Genomic DNA, 17825 nt, shown 5'->3' on the forward strand with positions numbered 1-17825 from the left:
TTATGACTCGTGGACTTCAACTCCCAGAATTCCTGAGCCAGCCATGCTGAGGGTAAAGGGAGAGGTTTCCAAGCTGAGCCCTGCTGGCTCAGGAATTCTGGGAGTTGAAGTCCACGAGTCATAAAAGAGCCAAGGTTGCCTACCCCTGGTCTATACCTACATCCTCACATATGGGTTAAGCCCCCATCTGGTGGCTCTCATAAAGGGCGGAATGGACTTCCAGACCGCTTTGAACCGCTGCCCTAATTTTCCCGGGACCGCTCCGATCCTCCCCTTGGCTTGTGGGAGGAAAGAAAGCGAGCGGCCATTGGGGATCCCGCAGAGCGACCCGCCTTTTCTTTCCTTTTCAGCCCCGCCGGATGTCGCGCGGCCAATCAGGCGCTTGCTTTCTTTTGCCCCGGCTCGCTCACGGGGAGGCGGTGACTACACCCACCGGCCTCCTTTCCCACAACTCGGGGGAAGTGGGGGGGGGGAGTTAAGAGGCTCTTGCAGAGAGGGCTGGCCCCGCCCCTGGGCTGCTGCTCCTCCCTGCCTGTCCTCCGGGTTGAGCACAGAGGGATGCCCAGATCCACTCGCCGCCGCTTGCAGCGCTCGCGCCGCTTGCTCCCTCCCTCCCCCCCTCCTCCCTCCCCGTTTAATAAAACATATGCATTTTATAGCTCCGGACGCGCGTTACTTTCAACGAGGATTTTGCAACCTGGATGGAAAAAGTGAATCGGGAAAGGTGGTGTTTTTTTTTTGTTTACCCCCCTCCCCCTAAAAAGGATTTTAAAAAAAAAAAAAAGCTGGAATCCAGTTCAAAGTTCACAAAGCATCACTACCCCCTCCCCCCAAAAAGTGCAGTAGATCGTTTTTTTTTTAATGCAAGATGGCGGACTTTCCCTGAACAGGCACAATCCGAGGACTCAACAGCAGCCTACAAACATTGCGAGGTAGGGCTTTTTGCAACGGCTTCTTTCGGGCTGAGCACAAGCCCAGTCCAGTTTGTCGGAGTTCTGCCCCGGGGCGACGGTTAGCCGGCGGGCTGAAGAACGGCAAGGCAAGGGAAAAAAGCCCTGCCCGCCTTTCCTTCCATACAAACAATCGGAGATCTCGAAGCCGAGAGTCCCGGTGAGAAGGTTCGCCTCTCCGGAGAAGATCCGTAGAGCCGGAGTCGTTGTGGGGAGCGGGGGGGGGGAGAGGAGCCAAGGGCGGCACCCCCGATTTTCTGCCCGGGATCCCCTCCTTGGGCTAGGCTGGCTGGGAACCAGATCAGGGAAAGAGGACACCCCCTCCCCCCAAATTTAGGGGATTTCATGGCAGAACGCAGAACCCGAAGGGATGGGGGTCCTCGGAAGTACTTCCAAGAGGGAAGAAGAGTTGGCCTCCTTGTGCAAGAAGGAGGTTTGGAAGCCCCCCCCCCCATAAGCCCCTCCGCCTCTATTGTTTGCGGTGGGTGTCGGAGCCTTGTTGTGTTCTGGTTTTTGTGATGATTCAGAGGTTGTAAGCAAACTGGAAGGACGGAGGTGGCGGGCCAGATCCAGGCCTATTCTGGAAGGAAGCGAGAATAGAAACATTCACACCACTTTGGGCTTTAGAAAAAAGAAAAGAGAAAAAAAGATTGCTGCGCTGTGTGCGGATACTTGCACAACGGGTTGGGTTGGCCAACGCCAACTGTGTGTGTTTCCACTGGTGAGACCAATGGAGCGGCTGCAGGTTAGGGTGCCCTCTGCAAAATACATGGGCCATCAAGGAGAGAGAACACTAGGTAGGTTTCAAGTGGGTGAGTTTAACACACACACACACACACACACAGGTTGAAAGGGAAAGTGAACAAGCTGAAATAAATTGAATAGTTTCTGTGAATGGTTCCTCCACTCTTTTCTTTCACAGTACAGAGAGTCCTCAACTTACCAATGACGGTGGAGTCCAAAATTTCTGTTGTTAAGTGAGACATTTGTTAACTGAGTTTTGCCCTGTTTTATGGCCTTTCCTGCTATAGTTGTTAAATGAATCACTGCAAGGGATAACAGTAATCCGGTTGTTAAGTGAATCTGGTTTCCACATTGACTTTGCTTGTCAGAAGGTGGCAAAAAGTGGTCACATGAACCCAGGACACTGCAAATATCATAAATGTGAATCGGCTGCTAAGCATCTGAATTTGGATCACGTGACCATAGGGATGCTGCAATGGTTGTAGATTTGAAAAATGGTCCTAAGTCTACAGTGCCATTGTAACTTTGAACGGTCATTAAATGAACTGTTGTAAGTCGAGGACTACCTGTATTCAATTTATTGTATTTATTATTATTCCTGTAGGCAGAAGAATTTCTCCAAGCTTAATGGTGCTCAATCAGGACTTCGTGGTGGGTTTACGTCAAGCCCTTTACGCACAGGCAAAATATTCCTTCAGCTGCAGCACACAATGATGGGGGAAGCTGTTCCAACCCCTTCTCAAAAATGCTTCAACAGCAATTTGCCCCATCACCCCTTGCCAGAGAGCTGGTGGCCGCTGCCTGTTTCCCACTGCCAGCTCTGTAATCTTTGGATTCCAGATAGGACCCCTTCCCTTTGGGCATCTACCTGTCTCCATGATCCCTGTCACTCATTTGGTAAAAAGGATCTTTGCATTTTTTTTTAAAGTCACACGGGAATAGCCATTAGTATGGAATCAGGACTCCTGCCTTGGGCAGGGGATTGGACTAGAACAGTGATGGCAAACCTTTTAGAGACCGAGTGCCCAAACTGCAACCCAAAACCCACTTATTTATCGCAAAGTGCCAGGGCTGCATCAGCATTGTGGTGCCCTCGGGGTAGGTGTGTGTGTGGCCCACTGGGTTGTTGTGGCTGCAGTGGTCATGGCAGACTAGGTGAGCGTGGCTGGGGCCAGTCCTTTGCCATCTCTGGGGCATCCCCGGGAGGGCCAACACCGCTTGCTTGCTCACTTCCTGCCCTGTCGCTTACAAATGCCACGTGTTTGCTACTCTGGCGAATTCTGCCTGGGCAACGGCGTGTGTGCCCACAGAGAGGGCTCTGAGTGCCACCTCTGGCACGCGTGCCATAGATTCACCACCACTGGACTAGAAGACTTCCAAGGTCCTTTCCAGCCTTATAATTCTACATTCATTCATATTTTCAAGGCTACTTGGGCCACACTGATGTTTAGAATAATAATCCTGATAGAAGTCAGTGTTTTCTTGAGGTGCTCATCCACCCAAGTTGGGGTGGGGGGTGAACAAGGGTGGTATGCTGCTGATTATCTGGACCATCAAAAGCAACTTCACCAGAAGGGAAGTAAGCCACGATTCCCATGGCAACCATGAGACTGTAGAATTAAAGTATAGCTAGGCTGGAAATTTTAAGTTTTAGGCTGCTGGAGAGAAGCACAAGAGGATGGAGTGGGGTAAAGCCTGTCCACATTTAGCTCTCTGTCCAGTCAGTATTCATGCTGCTTCTTGCTGAAAGATCCTTGTGAGGTCCAGCAGCCAATATGTATAGACCAGGAGGGGGGAACCATGGCCCTTTTATGACTTGTGGACTTCAACTCCCAGAATTCCTGAGCCAACCACAAATTGAAGTCCACAAGTCATAAAAGAGCCATGGTTCCCCACCCCTGGTGGCTCAGGAGCTGATGGCTGGCTCAGGAATTCTGGGAGCTGAAGTCCACAAGTCATAAAAGGGTCATGGTTCCCCACCCTTGCTGTAGACTATTTAGTTGTGACACATTGCCAAGGATGCACCACAAGGAAGCTAGTCTCTATGGCACTGTGACTGTGAGAATGTCCCACAAACTACATCATATTGCGATGGGATGCCCCCTCAGAAGGTTCCCTAGATCCCTACAAGGACTACATAATCTTGAGGGCACTGCTGTCCAATGGCTAAACAATCTACATACCCGGGCATAGGCTTAACCACTTACTAATTGCTTGTACATAATCTAATTTTATTCATAATTTTAATTCATCATTTGTATTGTGCGTTTTTAAAATAATTCACTGTTCTGGTGTAGTGTACAGGTAGACGTTGACTTATGGCCACAAGTGAGCTCCAACTTTCCTATGTGAGAAATTTTGCCCCATTTTACGACCTTTTTGCCACAGTTGTTAAGTGAATCACTGTTGTTAAACAAATCTAGTTTTCCCATTGTCTTTGCTTGTCAGAACATTAGAAATGGTGATCATAGACTCTGGGACATGACAAACATCATGAATACGACTCAGTTGCCAAGCATTTAAACTTGAATCACGTGACCAAGGGGCTGCTACAGCAGTTGAAAGTCTGGCAAATGGTCATAAGTCACTTTTTTTGTTGTAACCTTGAACGGTCACTAAATGAACTGTTGTAAGTCGAGGACTAACTGTATGCTGATACGCATTTTATACACGCTGTTTTTGTGAATTGTATGCATTATGCATTAATTCTGTTACGTCATATGAAATAAATGAATAAAAATTGGTTCAGTCACTCTGTCTTTAGCTGCTAGAAAGCTTTCCCATAAATTAGGGGGAAGTTGTGTTTCCTGGACGTATTGTAACCTTGTTGTGCTATTTATCAACAAAGTGTGTGCCATTTTGTTTTTCAGACCAAGCAATTGTCACTGTGATACATGATGCTCATGCTTTCGTCCCGAGGACTGATGGAGCCTTGGAGGAGACTTAAATGAAGCATATGCACATAGAAAGTTCTAGAGCTCTGGCAGAATATCTGAACTCATGATAGGTACTCTTGTTTAATTTGAGGGGAGGGTTTAAGGTAGTCCTGAATTTACAACGGGTCACTTAACAACCATTTGAAGTTACAACAAATTTTACTTAGGACTGTTGTCAAAATTACAACAGCCCACACACACTTCTGTGGTCACATGACTGCATTTTGGCGCTTGACAAATTGAGCTCAATTTACATATGTTTGCAGCATCCTGCAACCATGATTTGTGGTGTTTTTCGCCAGCTTCCGGTCTTTACAGTACTTCCAGTTTCTGGCAAAATTTCCCATTGAGGAAAATTGATTTGCCTAATGACCATGGTATTTGCTTAATGACCACGGTGCTTGTTTAATGACCAAAATGCTGAAAAATTGGGTCTGGTCACCCAAAGCCTCAACTTATAACCAGGCTTAATTACAGTGGTAGGTTGTGTGCTGTGTTGGATAAAATCGGCAAAAATTGTTTTCATCCTACAGCAGGGGTCTTCAAACTTGGCCCTTTTATGACTTGTGGACTTCAACTCCCAGAATTCCTCAGCCAGCGTGCCAGCCAAGTCCACAAGTCATAAAAGGGCCAAGTTTGAAGACCCCTGTTCTACAGCCTTTCTTTCCTCATCTCTTCTTGCTCTTCATTTGTTTCTGCAAAAAACAACTGAATAGAAGTCACTATTGGCCAACAGTGAGAAGGCTGCTTATTATATTTTTTAAAAATCACCTAGCATAATTTTCCTGAGTGTGTAGGTAGTATTGACTCAAGGTTATGATGGATCCTACTCTCTGCCCCAATATTGAACATAGGTGACATTGGTCACATGCATGTTTATGTGCATCAGCATAAAAACATCAACCCAGAAGCTGTTTTTCATGCATAGGGCCGAAGCGTGACATTCACACTTTTTAAGGAGTGCGCCTGCGGTAACATCGCCTCACAGAACTCTTTTATTACCTCAGCGGCAGTAGCCCAGTAGGGCAGGAAAACAATACCTAAGGCCGTCTGCTGCCTGAGATGCACTAAGTAATTTACAGACAGTCCTCAACTTACAACAGTTCAATTAGTGACGGTTCCAAGTTACAACAGCACTGAAAAAAGTGGCTTATGACCATTGCAGCCTTTCCCCACGGTCCCATGACCAGAATTCAGATGCTTGGCAAATGACTCATATTTATGACGGTTGCAGTGTCCTGGGGTCATGTGATCACCTTTTGCGATTTTCTGACAAGCAAAGTCAGTGGGGAAGCCAGATAACAGCCATGTCACTAACTTAGCAACTGCGATGATTCCCTTTAAAAACGTGGCAAGAAAAGTTGTAAAAGGGGGCAAAGCTCACTTAACAAATGTCTTGGTTAGCAACAGAAATTTTGGGCTCAATTGTGGTCATAAGCCGAGAGCTACCTGTGTTATACATATTATTAACGTTTTTATGGTTAGTATGTGATTGGGCAACTCAGTATTTTTCATAACCACATTTGTATGAGAGTACTGTAGAGCTAAAACCTATTTTAAACTCATTTGGAAACTGAACTTGTGGAGATCCTGGGAAAGGAAAGGGATTTACGAACAATTTCTCTCATTGATACTAGAAAGACTTTTAAAAGACAGTCTCTCATTTTCTTCAGCTAAAGGTCTCCCTTTTCTGCATCGTCAGCTTAGAACAGGGGTGTCAAACTCAATTTCATTGAGGTCCGCATCAGCATTGCGGTTGCCCTTGGGGGGCCGGGTGGGTGTGGCCAGGGGGGTGCGGCCTACTGGGTGAGTGTGGATGGAGTGGGTGTGGCCTACTGGGTGGGCATGGCCAGCTCTATATCGTTCGCGTCAAGGGTGCCTGTGGGGGCCTGGGCAGGAGTGGGGCAGATCTGAGGGTCTCTGGCAGAAGGGGGTGGGACCGGGGCAAGCGCCAAGGCATGGTCCATTTCTTCATTCCGCACAAAAGGTGACACCTCCCCAGCATGCACCCAGGGGGCGGGGCCAACGCAGCAGGGGCTGGTTCCTCGCTGTTTGTAGACGGCCTTGTGAAGCTAAGACTGAATGCGTTTCAACATAGATGGCCACCACAAAATTGTACATTGGCTCCCGGCTGGCCTGGGCCAGGGCCAAGGCAGTGGGGGCTGTTCCCTCACTGTTTCCAGGATGGCTTCGCGGGCCACATGAAACCACTTCGCGGGCCGCCTCCGGCCCCCGGACCTTGTGTTTGACGTGTCTGGCTTAGAAGAACTATAGGGAATCTATCCATCTATCGTTCAGAAATGAGTGCCTGGAGGGAAAATAGGTTTAGGTGTGAGGGGTCCTTGCTGCTCTCTGAGCTTGGTTGTTTTCTTGCAGACGTTTCATTACCCAGCTATGTAACATCAGCAGTGCTAGCGTTAGGTCTATGCTTCAGAAAAAGCAAAAGAGTCTTATGGCCCTTTAAAAATCAATAAATACAAAGTGATACAGGTATATCCTCGTTTAATGATCACAAAAGGAACTGGCAACTTTGTTGTTAAGTGAAGCAGTGGCTAAGTGAAATCACAATTGTGCTTACCATCTTACTTCACCTTTCTTTTTCTTTACAGAACTGCAAAGATCATAATATGAGGATTGGTCACAAAATTACTTTTGTCGTCACTATTGTAAGTGGCTAAATAAGGTGTTGGTAAACAAGGACTACTGTATATGTTTTCATTGATTTCAGCCACTTCTTCAGGGGCAAGCGCTGTAGAATTCAGGTAAATGTGTGCAGAATTCAGCCTAATAGCCGCAAACCTTGTTAATTGACTTAGAAAAATGGCTCCATTATGATCAGTAAGATTTCTGTTAAGTAAATAGAAACATGTTTTACACGTAAATACTCTTCATCTGATTCCACTGCCTGATTTCCTTCCTTAGGATTGCTTTAAATCTCCTGATTTCATAGCTTCCTCTTTCATGTATTCCTTTTTACCTCAGAAGAAATGCAAAATAACAAGTGAAGAGAGTTGTCAACTTACAGCAGTTTATTTGATAACTGTTCGAAGTTAACAATGGCACTGAAAAAAAGTTGACTTATTTTCACACTTAGGACCGTTGCGGCATCCCCACGGTCACGTGATCAAAATTCAGGTGCTTGGCAACTGACTCATATTTATGACGGTTGCAGTGTCCTGGGGTCATGTGATCCCCTTTTGCGACATTCTGACAAGAAAAATCAATGGGGAGGCCAGATTCATTTTCACAACCGTGTTACTAATTTAATTCGCTTAGCAACTGTGGCAAGAAAAGTTGTAAAATAAGGCAAAACTCACTTAACAAATGTCTCACTTAGCAAGAAAAATGTGGGGCTCAATTGTGGTCGTAAGTTGAGGACTACCTGAAGAGCATCCAGGAAAAGGATTAACAGCGGACTAGTTCAAAGGTTTCCGCTCCAGTACCGGTTTTAATACAAGTAGTTAATTACTGTAATTGGGACCGGCAACTCGATGCCACCATAAAGCAAAACATCACATGACCGTATCAACATATGACAGCCGTTCTGACAGTGGCCTTTAAATGAATCACTCATGGGCATTAAGCACAATGTCACTCGACTGTGACTTGCGACTTCTTGCTAGCTTCCCCATTGAATTTGCTTGTCTGAAGCTGGTTGTGAAGATTGCAAATAACAATCACATGGTTGCAGCCATGGGAAAAAAGGTAAAATATGGCATGACTCAATGGCTGCATCACTTACTGACCAAAGTTCCGTTCCCAATTGAGGATGTAAGTTGAGGACTACTTTTAACCTGATCTCTTGAAAAATAGAGATAGAAGGATTGAGTACAGGACTTTTGAGTTGTTTGCATATATGCACGCGTGCCAGAAGCCAATGACAGAATCTCAATCTTGAGTAGACTCTTAATAAAAGCAAGGTTTCTGAACTCAGTCTTAGAATCACATTAGTTAGGCTAGTTAAGATTCAGGCTTCCTTAAAGATGCGCAGTGTTAAGTTCTTTGTATTCCCAGAGTAAGTGCTTTATGCTGCAACACCTGCTTTAGGTTGGGAAGATTTCTGTCTATACGTGAGGAACAATACAGATAATCCTCGACTCACGACCACGATTGAGCCCAAAATTTATGTTATGTGAGTTTTGCCCCATTTTACAACTTTTCTTGGCGCATTTACTAGGTGAATCATTGCCGTTGTTAAATTAGTAACACAATTGTTAAACGCACCTGGTTTTCCCATGTCAGAAGGTTGCAAAAGGGGATCACATGACTCTGGGACACTGCAAATCGTTATACGTGCGAGTCAGTTGTCAAACATCTGAATGTCGATCACAGGACCACGGGGATGCTGCAAAAGTCGTGAGAGTGAAAAATGGTCATAAGTTGCTTTTTTCAGTGCTGTTGTAACTTTGAACGGTCACTAAACGAACTGTTGTAAGTCGAGGACTACCTGTAAAGGAAACTACTTAGAAGAAGCTCAACATGTCTTTCTTGGTTTTTGGAGCTTGTATGAGATTAATTCAAATGCATATGGCCTCATACAATGAAAACAACGTTTTAAAAAAAAATCTCATTTTTTCCCCCTTCCCTTTTCTTTTTTTAAATCCAGGGTGCATGGATAGTTCTTAAGAAGTTGCTGCTCCTTGCCTTTTCCTTTGGACTACAAGTTGGTGTCTTACTGAATTGCACTATGGCGATGCTGCTGAGGGCCGAAATTGGGAGAAGCCATCCTGCAGGGCTGTAGTGCCCAAAGCCCACGACCAGATAAGCCTCTGGAAAGCTTGAAGGGTTGAAACTTGAACTGGTGTGACTTGTTGCCTTTTCATCGGAGGGAAATGGCCAGCAAACGAAAATCCACCGTGCCTTGCATGGTCCCAGCGAGAGAGCCGGATATGGATCTAGAAGCCGTATCCGATGCGGAGGAGGTGTTACCAGTGATGACCTCTGCGGGAAGCGTGTCAAGCGACGAGGACTCTCGAGAATGTGTGGATTCAGACAGCCAGGCAAATAAAAAAGTTGAAGGCGGCTACGAATGCAAATATTGTACCTTCCAGACTCCTGATTTAAATATGTTTACCTTCCACGTGGATTCTGAGCACCCCACCGTCGTCCTGAGCTCCTCTTATGTCTGCCTCGAATGCAAATTTGTTACTAAAAGGTATGATGCTCTTTCGGAACATAATACCAAATACCATCCAGGAGAGGAGAACTTTAAACTGAACATGGTGAAGCGCAACAACCAAACCATCTTCGAGCAAACGGTGAACGATCTTACTTTTGATGGGAGTTTTGTCCAAGAGGAGAAAACGGGAGAAGAATCAGAGGGCTCAGAAAGCCACTTGACCGGCATCTCCATCAGCAAAACCCCCATTATGAAAAGGATGAAGAATAAGAACGAAACAAAGCGAATTGTGGTTTTTCACAACGCAGCCGAGGATGATCCTACGGAAGAAAAAGATGGCGACACCGATGTGGAGTGTGAGGAAATAGTAGAAAAAGGAGCCACTACAAGTTCAGACACCAACACAGATAATTCCTTAGCTGGGGAAGTGACCACCAATGTTGTGACCCCCACCACAGTGATTCAGCCTGCCCAGGTGATCGCCACCCTCGCGTCTCCACCGACGTCTAATTTAATTTCTAAAGTCTTGATCCCTATTAACAGCATCCCAGCCTATAACACCGCTTTGGATAACAATCCTCTCTTGCAGAACACTTACAATAAATTCCCATATCCAACCGTATCGGAAATCGCGCTCCTGGCTACTCAAGCTAAATATACCGAGGAACAGATCAAAATCTGGTTCTCTGCCCAACGGTTGAAACACGGGGTGAGCTGGACCCCAGAAGAAGTAGAGGAGGCAAGAAGGAAGCAGTTTAACGGCACAGTGCACACCGTTCCTCAGACAATTACTGTGATTCCAGCACATATTTCGGCGGCTAACAACAGTCTACCTTCCATTTTGCAGACTTGCCAAATCGTCGGCCAACCAGGCCTCGTCCTTACGCAAGTCACAGGAACCGGCACACTTCCCGTGACCACCCCCATCGCGTTGGCGATGGCAGGAATTCCAAACCCAGCCCAACTGCAGAAGGCCCAGGGCCAAGCTACGCAGCCTGTTTCCGAAACTAAGCAAGTAGCGGCTGTTCCCGCGCCCCAGCTTACGAAATCGGAGGTGGTGGCAGCTGCCGCTACCACCAACATTGATATAGTTGCCGTCCGGGCGAAGAAGACGAAGGAGCAGCTAATGGAATTAAAAATCAGCTATCTCAAAAGTCACTTTCCTCTTGATTCGGAGATAATCCGGCTGATGGAAACCACAGGATTGACGAAAGGGGAGATTAAAAAATGGTTCAGCGATACCAGGTACAATCAGAGGAATTCAAAGCACAATTATCACAATCATCAAAACAGTGATTCCTGCACTATCGTTATCGACTCCAGCGACGAAACGAGTGAATCTCCCGCGCTGGTCCAGCCACACCAGAAGCAGCCTTCTGCAGCCTCGGATTTGAGCTCTCAGAAGTTCAAAGACAAGAGCGCAGAGCAACTTAAAGTCCTCCAGGACAGTCTCCACAACCACCCAGTCCTTTCTGAGGATGAACTAAGCAGGGTATGTTCAGAAACAAAGCTGACCAGGGAAGAGATAGAGGCTTGGTTTGCAGAACAGAAAAAATTGAGTGGTTCTGGGGAAGAAGGTGAGGAAATGAATGCAGGTCATGCCGAGAGTCAGAAGGAAATTGCTGCAGCGGAAACCTCTGGAGGTGAAGGCTCTGGAGCCCAGAAGACAGGGAAACAGACCAAAAAATCCCCGGAGCAATTGCACATGCTCAAAATGTCATTTATCCGAACTCAGTGGCCTTCCTCCGAGGAGTATGACAAGTTGGCCAAAGAAACGGCACTTCCTCGAACGGAGATCGTGAGTTGGTTTGGGGACACCCGCTACGCCTGGAAAAACGGTGGCTTGAAATGGTACTACTACTATCAAGGGAACAATGCCAACAGTGTGAATGGTCAGGGCCATTCCAGGCGAAGGGGGAGGGGAAGGCCCAAGGGGAGGGGTCGGGGTCGGTCACGTGGGAGGCTGACATCCAACAAAAGGATCAAACTCTGGGACCAAACCCCGGTCATCAAGTTTAAAACTGGAAAAGCAATCCTCAAGGATTATTACCTGAAACACAAGTTTCTTAATGAGCAGGATCTTGACGAACTGGTTGCAAAATCACACATGGGCTACGAACAGGTCAGGGAATGGTTTGGAGACAAGCAGAGGCGAGCCGAACTTGGCCTTGAGTTGTTTGATGAAGAAGACGAAGAAGAGATGCTAGATGAGCAGGAGGAGGAAGAGGAGGAGGAAGAGGAGGAAGAAACAGATGACAGTGACAACTGGGAGCCCCCACGGCACGTTAGGCGTAGGTTGTCAAAATCGGACTGACTTGGACATCCTTGGGCTTGTCGGGACCCAACCTTGCCACGTGATTGGCCTCGCCAAACGATTGGTGACCTACTTCTAGCAAACTGTCTACTTTGAGTTTGCTCCGCGTTGAAGGCGGAATTGACTCTTGCATCCAATGCAAACTTGTTCCTTGTGTGGAGCAGAAATGGAAAAACCAAATCTGGAACTTGGATCTCCCAAGTGTCCAGAAAGTTAGCCATTATCCATATCTGCTGATAGGGGCACTTTGAAGGGTCTATGTGCTCAATTGCCTTATGTTTGCTTCCAAAAATCCTGTCAGGAAAGAGGTTCATTTTTAAGAAAGTGACAACCCCTCTGGGTTGAAAGAACTGTCACTAAATGAAAAACAAAAAAGTGCTCATGGTGTCCCTATTGCTAAACTGCATGTCGGTTTTCTTCCCTTCAAACACAAGAAAGCCTTCGTAAGAAACTTCAGGTACCTGAAAAGATGTCCCACAGAAGAGAATCGAGATTTGTTGGCTATCTTCCCAGCATGCAAGATATTAAATCATGGATTTCAGTTACAGGAAGACAGATTCTGGTAGAAGGTTGAGGGAGATAAAAGATAAGAGCAGTTCATCATTTCTCCAGAGAAGTGATGGGCATGTTGAGACTTGAGACTAAACCGCCATTGGTTGGACATGCACTGATTTGGATTCCTACCCTGAGGAGGTGGCTGGCCACAGTGACCCTTTGGCTCTCTGCGTCTAGAAAAATAAAATGATTTGGGGAGAAAGGCTACCAAAAGTGGGAAACCAGGGAAGGGTGGCAGTCGCTAGAAGTTTTTGAGGTTTTTTTTTTAAGGAAATTAGAGAAAAGGACTATCTTTGTTACATAGCCTGTGTACTAGGTTTACAGAACTCCTGCTGAATGTGTCTCTCTAGCTGTGTTCAGGGAATTGGGGTCTGAAGTATGTTTTTATATTAAAACTAATCCGTGTATATCATATTTAAACACTAGAATCAATTAATGCAGCCAATACCAAAAACTTAGCTTTGTTTGTGCAATTCTTTTTTTCCCCTTCTATCAAAGAGGAAAACCCACTTCTCCTAAAATTCTGCAGGACAGTTTCTTTAATGAAAAGTTCATGGCTGAGAGGTCACTCAAGGGACCTTCTGGAAAGGGGAGACTCATGACATATTTTTTGTCTTCAGAGGGCCTTTAATTGTCTTCTCCCACCCCCTTGTATCAAGACTCTTTGGACCAGTGTTTCTCAGCCTTGGCAGTTTCAAAATGTCTGGACTTCAGCCCAGAATGTTGAAGTCTCAATGTGTAAACTTCAATTCCCACAATTCATGGCTGGCAGGGGAATTCTGGGAGTTGACATCCATATATCTTCAAGTTGCCAAGGCTGAGAAACACTGTTTTGGGCAGTAGAACTTGGTTGTGGTGTCCCTCCTAAGAGAAGATGAATGTCCACCTGATGGAGGTAGTGATACTACCCAAGCAGAAAACAACCCATGAATCACAAGTTCCTACCAAGCCATTTCCAGATGAGTATCTTTGTTTCCTGGTCCAAATGTACCTGCCAGCTGAGATTTCTTAACATTTCCGCCTTCCACAAGAAGATTGGAAGGTGCTAAACGCAACATTGGGATTGAAACAAGTTTAGCAGGTTGACAGCTAATCTTGGTAGGTTAGTCTCTCTTAACAGTAAGGCACCTGCCTAGCTGGCCTTTGGTTCCATAATGCTTTCTCCCCCCCCCCTCAAATGAGTAGAATCTTACATACGGATGCAAAGACTCACAAGATTCTGCCATTTTTGCAATCTCGTGCAAGGTCTCGCCCTAAAATATCTGGGCTTAGTGGGACCTGTAGGAGGGAGAAGGAAAGTAGGGACAGATAGACAGAAGCAGAGTAGAAGTACTGTAATGCACATCTTGTTCCTTTTTTGTGTGCATCACAACTTATAAAAGGAAAAGGTGTAATAATGCTGCTTTTGTCATGGTTACAACAGCAAGAACTAGCAAATGTTGCTGCCTAAATTACAATGTGGGGTGTGGCCATAACTGGATGTAATTTAAGACTCAATAAGCAACTCAGCTGGCTTTACTAAGTCTGGACTTGCAGATTTGTGGATGGTCAAACTGAAAACAGCAAAGCAAAGGGAAATGGGTCCTTTCAGTTAATGCCAAAAGATTGTAATACACATAAGTCCTTGATTTGCAACCATTGGCTTAACAACCATTCAAAGTTACAGCACTGTCGTGGCATCCCCAGGGTCATGTGATCAAAATTTGTCAACCAGTATGTATGTATGATAGTTGCAGAGACCCTAAGTCACATGATCACCATCTACATCCTTCCCAGCTGCTTCCAACAAGCAAAGTCAATGCCTGGGGGGGGGGCTGGATTTGCTTAATGACCATGTGTTTTTGTTAACAACTGCAGTGATCTCTCCATAATTGTGGCCCCAAAAAACCCCCTCACTTAAAGTCATTAACCACCTTGCTTAGCCACAGAAATTCTGGTCCCTATTGTAATAAGTTGAGAACTACCTTAATGACCACAACTGAACCCACCATATCTGTTGCTAAGAGACATTTGTTAAGTGAGTTTTCCTCCATTTTACCACCTTTCTTGTCAAAGTTGCTTAGTGAATCACTGCGGTTGTTAAGTTAGTAACGAGGCTGTTAAGAAAATATGGCTTCCCCATTGACTTTCCTTGTCAGAAGATTGAAAGGGGATCATAATGAACCCGGGACACTGCAACCATCATAAATATGAGTTAGTTGCCAAGCATATGAATTTTTGATCACGTGACCATAGGGATGCTGCAACTAACATAAATGTGAAAAATGATCATAAGTCACATTTTTCAGTGCCGTTGTAACTTTGAACAGTCACTAAATGAACTGTTGTAAGTCGAGGACTGCCTCTCATTGACATAGTTGTAACTAAAGGTTGCAATTCAGAGTTTTGACGTGTCATGCCTCCAAGCTGTGCAGTGTGGAGATTTCATGAATTGGTCCAGGAGCACACACTGAGCAGAGATGTTCTGTCAGCCGTGCAGTCTTGAAACCTGAGATTTACAGCACAGATTGACCCATCGAGAAGTAAAAAAGCATTAGCAGATTCTTCATAGGAGTTTTTTTGACAGAGATCCAGTGCGGGGAAACGTAAAATACAGTAATGACATTTCCTGATATTCAGGCTTTAGCGTATTGCTAAATCTTTCCTGTATTTCATGCAATTCATCATTGCTTAATTCACCTTCCTTTCCATTTACTAGTTCATGTGAATTAATTTCTGCAACTACCTAACTGAACAGGCCTTTACTGAAGTAATGAAATTAATTTTTTTTATGCAATATAGTTGCTCATACTCCCTTTTAGAGTTGTTTTAGAGCAGGGGTGTCAAACTGCCGGCCCGTGGGCTGGGCGCATCACGAGGAAACTGCGCCCATCCCATTGCCAGCAATGGGGAAAAAGCTCCGATACGTCGCGCGACGTCACATGACGTCATGAGTTTGACATGTCTGTTTTAGAGTGAAGCTCCCCCCCCCAGTGTCTTTTAATCTAATTGGGAAGATTTATTTTAGGGGATTCAATGTAAATGTTCGGAGCTGTGTTTCTTCAAATTTTAGAAGGGTCAATTTCAAAATACAGGTAGGCCTCAACGTATGACTATCACTTGGTGATTTTTTGAAGTTACAAGAGACCTTGGAAAGGCTTATGACCCAGATTTGAAATTACAATGGCTGCTCCCTAGTCAATGTGAGTGCATTTTGGGTGCTTGGCAAATGGCCCGCATTCATAGCTATTTGCAGCGTCCTGTAGTCATAGAACCAGGATTGACAACATTTTTTTTTTTACCAGAAACAAATATTTATTTTCAGTTTCTGGTAGAAATGCCCAATAGCAAACCATGGGTTTGCGTAATGACCATGGCATTCACTTAAAGACTGTAGCGTTCACTTTACCACCGCTGCATTTGCTTTATGACCACTGCAAAAAAAGTAAAATCTTTTGCAGTCACATGGTGATATTTTTTTTTCCAATCAAGGGTCATATTCCCTTGCAGAGTAATCTTTATGGGCTTAAGCATTAAGTAGGCAAACAATGGTTAGAGTAATCTATTTAGTAATGGTTCATTTTTATTCCCAAGCTTCAGGCAACTCATTTCTTGCAAAAATAAAGGTGGGGTAAAATTTTATTTATTCAATTTCTATAGCCACCCAACTCAACCAAGTCACTCTAAATAATACTGATTATGTGCTGTCCTGTTATTTTTTACTTATTGATCACATAGATAGATGATCTGTCCCTCACTTAGTTTTTCTAAGTTTCCCAACTGCACTCGTGGCCACTGAGATGGACACCATCTTCCTTACTGCTGGTCGTCGTCATCTTTCCTTCCACCTTTCCCAGCCTTTTTCACAGATTTATTCTTTGCATAATATGTAGGATATAATTTCAGTGTGGTCATTTGTGCCTGTGGGTTGATTCATCCAGTGATCTATTGAATGATAAATAATCACATTGTTATGTATAATAATAATACTTTGGTTCCACAATAACTGAACTGGAAGGCCAAAAGCATTCTATATCTATAACTTTGAAAAAGCATACATTTTAAAAATTTATACTTATTAAGCATTTTACGTGAAATAAATGAATCTAAAGCAAGGGGGGAAAAAAACCCCAAGCAATAAAGAAAAAGAAATTAAAGTTATGAAATACAATCACTTCCAACCCTCACTACAACAAATAATTACAATCTTATAATTATAATTTTATAATCTTATAATTACAATCTTATAATCTTCCCTGGATTACTTTAATTATACTTCAACTCTCAGAATAGGCTGAGGAATTCTGGGAGTTGAAGTCCACCTATCTTAAAAGTTGTCAAGATTGGGAAACACTGCTTTAGGGCTCCAAATCAGCAGTGATTTCATATGAATACAGGTAGTTCTCGATTTACGCCCACAACTGAATCATTTGTTAAGATTTTTTTGCTCCATAATATGAATTGGAGTGAATTGCTGCATAATTAGTAACATGGTTCAATGAATTTGGTTTTCCCATTGACTTCGCTTGTCAAAAGGTCACAAAAGGTGATCACATGACCACAGGAGACAACAACAGTCATAAATGTGAGTCATTTCCCAAGCACCAGAATTTTGATCACACTACCATGGGGATTTGCAATAGTCATAAGTGTGAAAAATGGCCATAAGTCACTTTTTTCAACGCTGATGCAACTTTGAACAGGTCACTAAATGAATTGTTGTAAGTTGAGGACTACCTGTACTGATTAAGAGAAAGCAGGAACTATAGGATGGGAGTTTTAGTTAGCTTGTGTGAACTTGGCTAAAAAAAATGCTGACTGGGGGATTCGGGAAGTTGGAAGCCCACATCACCTCAGTTTCCCAGGTCAAAAGCATTGAATTAAGTTGTAGCACAGTTTGCTGTGTAAACCGGCTCAACTGAGTCAATTGAAATGCATAGAAGTGAACTACAAGTTAGCAGGTTGCATGAGTTTGTGATCTCCTCAATGCTACGGGCTCAGCCATATGGGAAAGGCAGCCCAGCCGCATCTGAAGACCGTCGCTTCCCAAAGCGTTGATCTACATATGAATCGCTGTCTCTTCCTCGCCGAGAAAGGACTTCTAAAGCGAACTCGAAAACTCGAAGCAGCGGATGAGTCCCCACCGAGCAGAGTGGTACTCATAGGTCTAGGACAGGGGTAGGCAACCTCGGCTCTTTTATGACTCATGGACTTCAACTCCCAGAATT

At 44.7% G+C, this 17825-nt stretch overlaps 1 protein-coding gene across 4 annotated transcripts; it reads left to right on the forward strand.

Moving 5' to 3' along the window:
- The first annotated feature begins 657 nt into the window (after positions 1 to 657).
- On the forward strand, positions 658 to 13072 carry ZHX1 (zinc fingers and homeoboxes 1). 4 transcript variants are annotated; one of them, XM_039359818.1, is made up of 4 exons: positions 658 to 932; positions 4565 to 4701; positions 7240 to 7392; positions 9237 to 13072. In XM_039359818.1, the coding sequence occupies exon 4, from the start codon at positions 9463 to 9465 to the stop codon at positions 12061 to 12063; it is 2601 nt and encodes an 866-aa protein (XP_039215752.1). In that variant the 5' UTR covers positions 658 to 932; positions 4565 to 4701; positions 7240 to 7392; positions 9237 to 9462; the 3' UTR covers positions 12064 to 13072. The 4 variants fall into 4 exon arrangements, with proteins under 4 accessions (XP_039215752.1, XP_039215754.1, XP_039215755.1 ...); XM_039359820.1 differs by having other exon boundaries at positions 7240 to 7296; XM_039359819.1 differs by lacking the exon at positions 658 to 932 and adding an exon at positions 959 to 1110.
- Positions 13073 to 17825: the final 4753 nt, after the last annotated feature.

This window comes from Crotalus tigris, unplaced genomic scaffold, assembly GCF_016545835.1.
Source record: "Crotalus tigris isolate CLP2741 ecotype Arizona unplaced genomic scaffold, ASM1654583v1 scf7180000019137.2069052, whole genome shotgun sequence".
In the NCBI taxonomy this organism is placed as follows: Eukaryota; Metazoa; Chordata; class Lepidosauria; order Squamata; family Viperidae; genus Crotalus; species Crotalus tigris.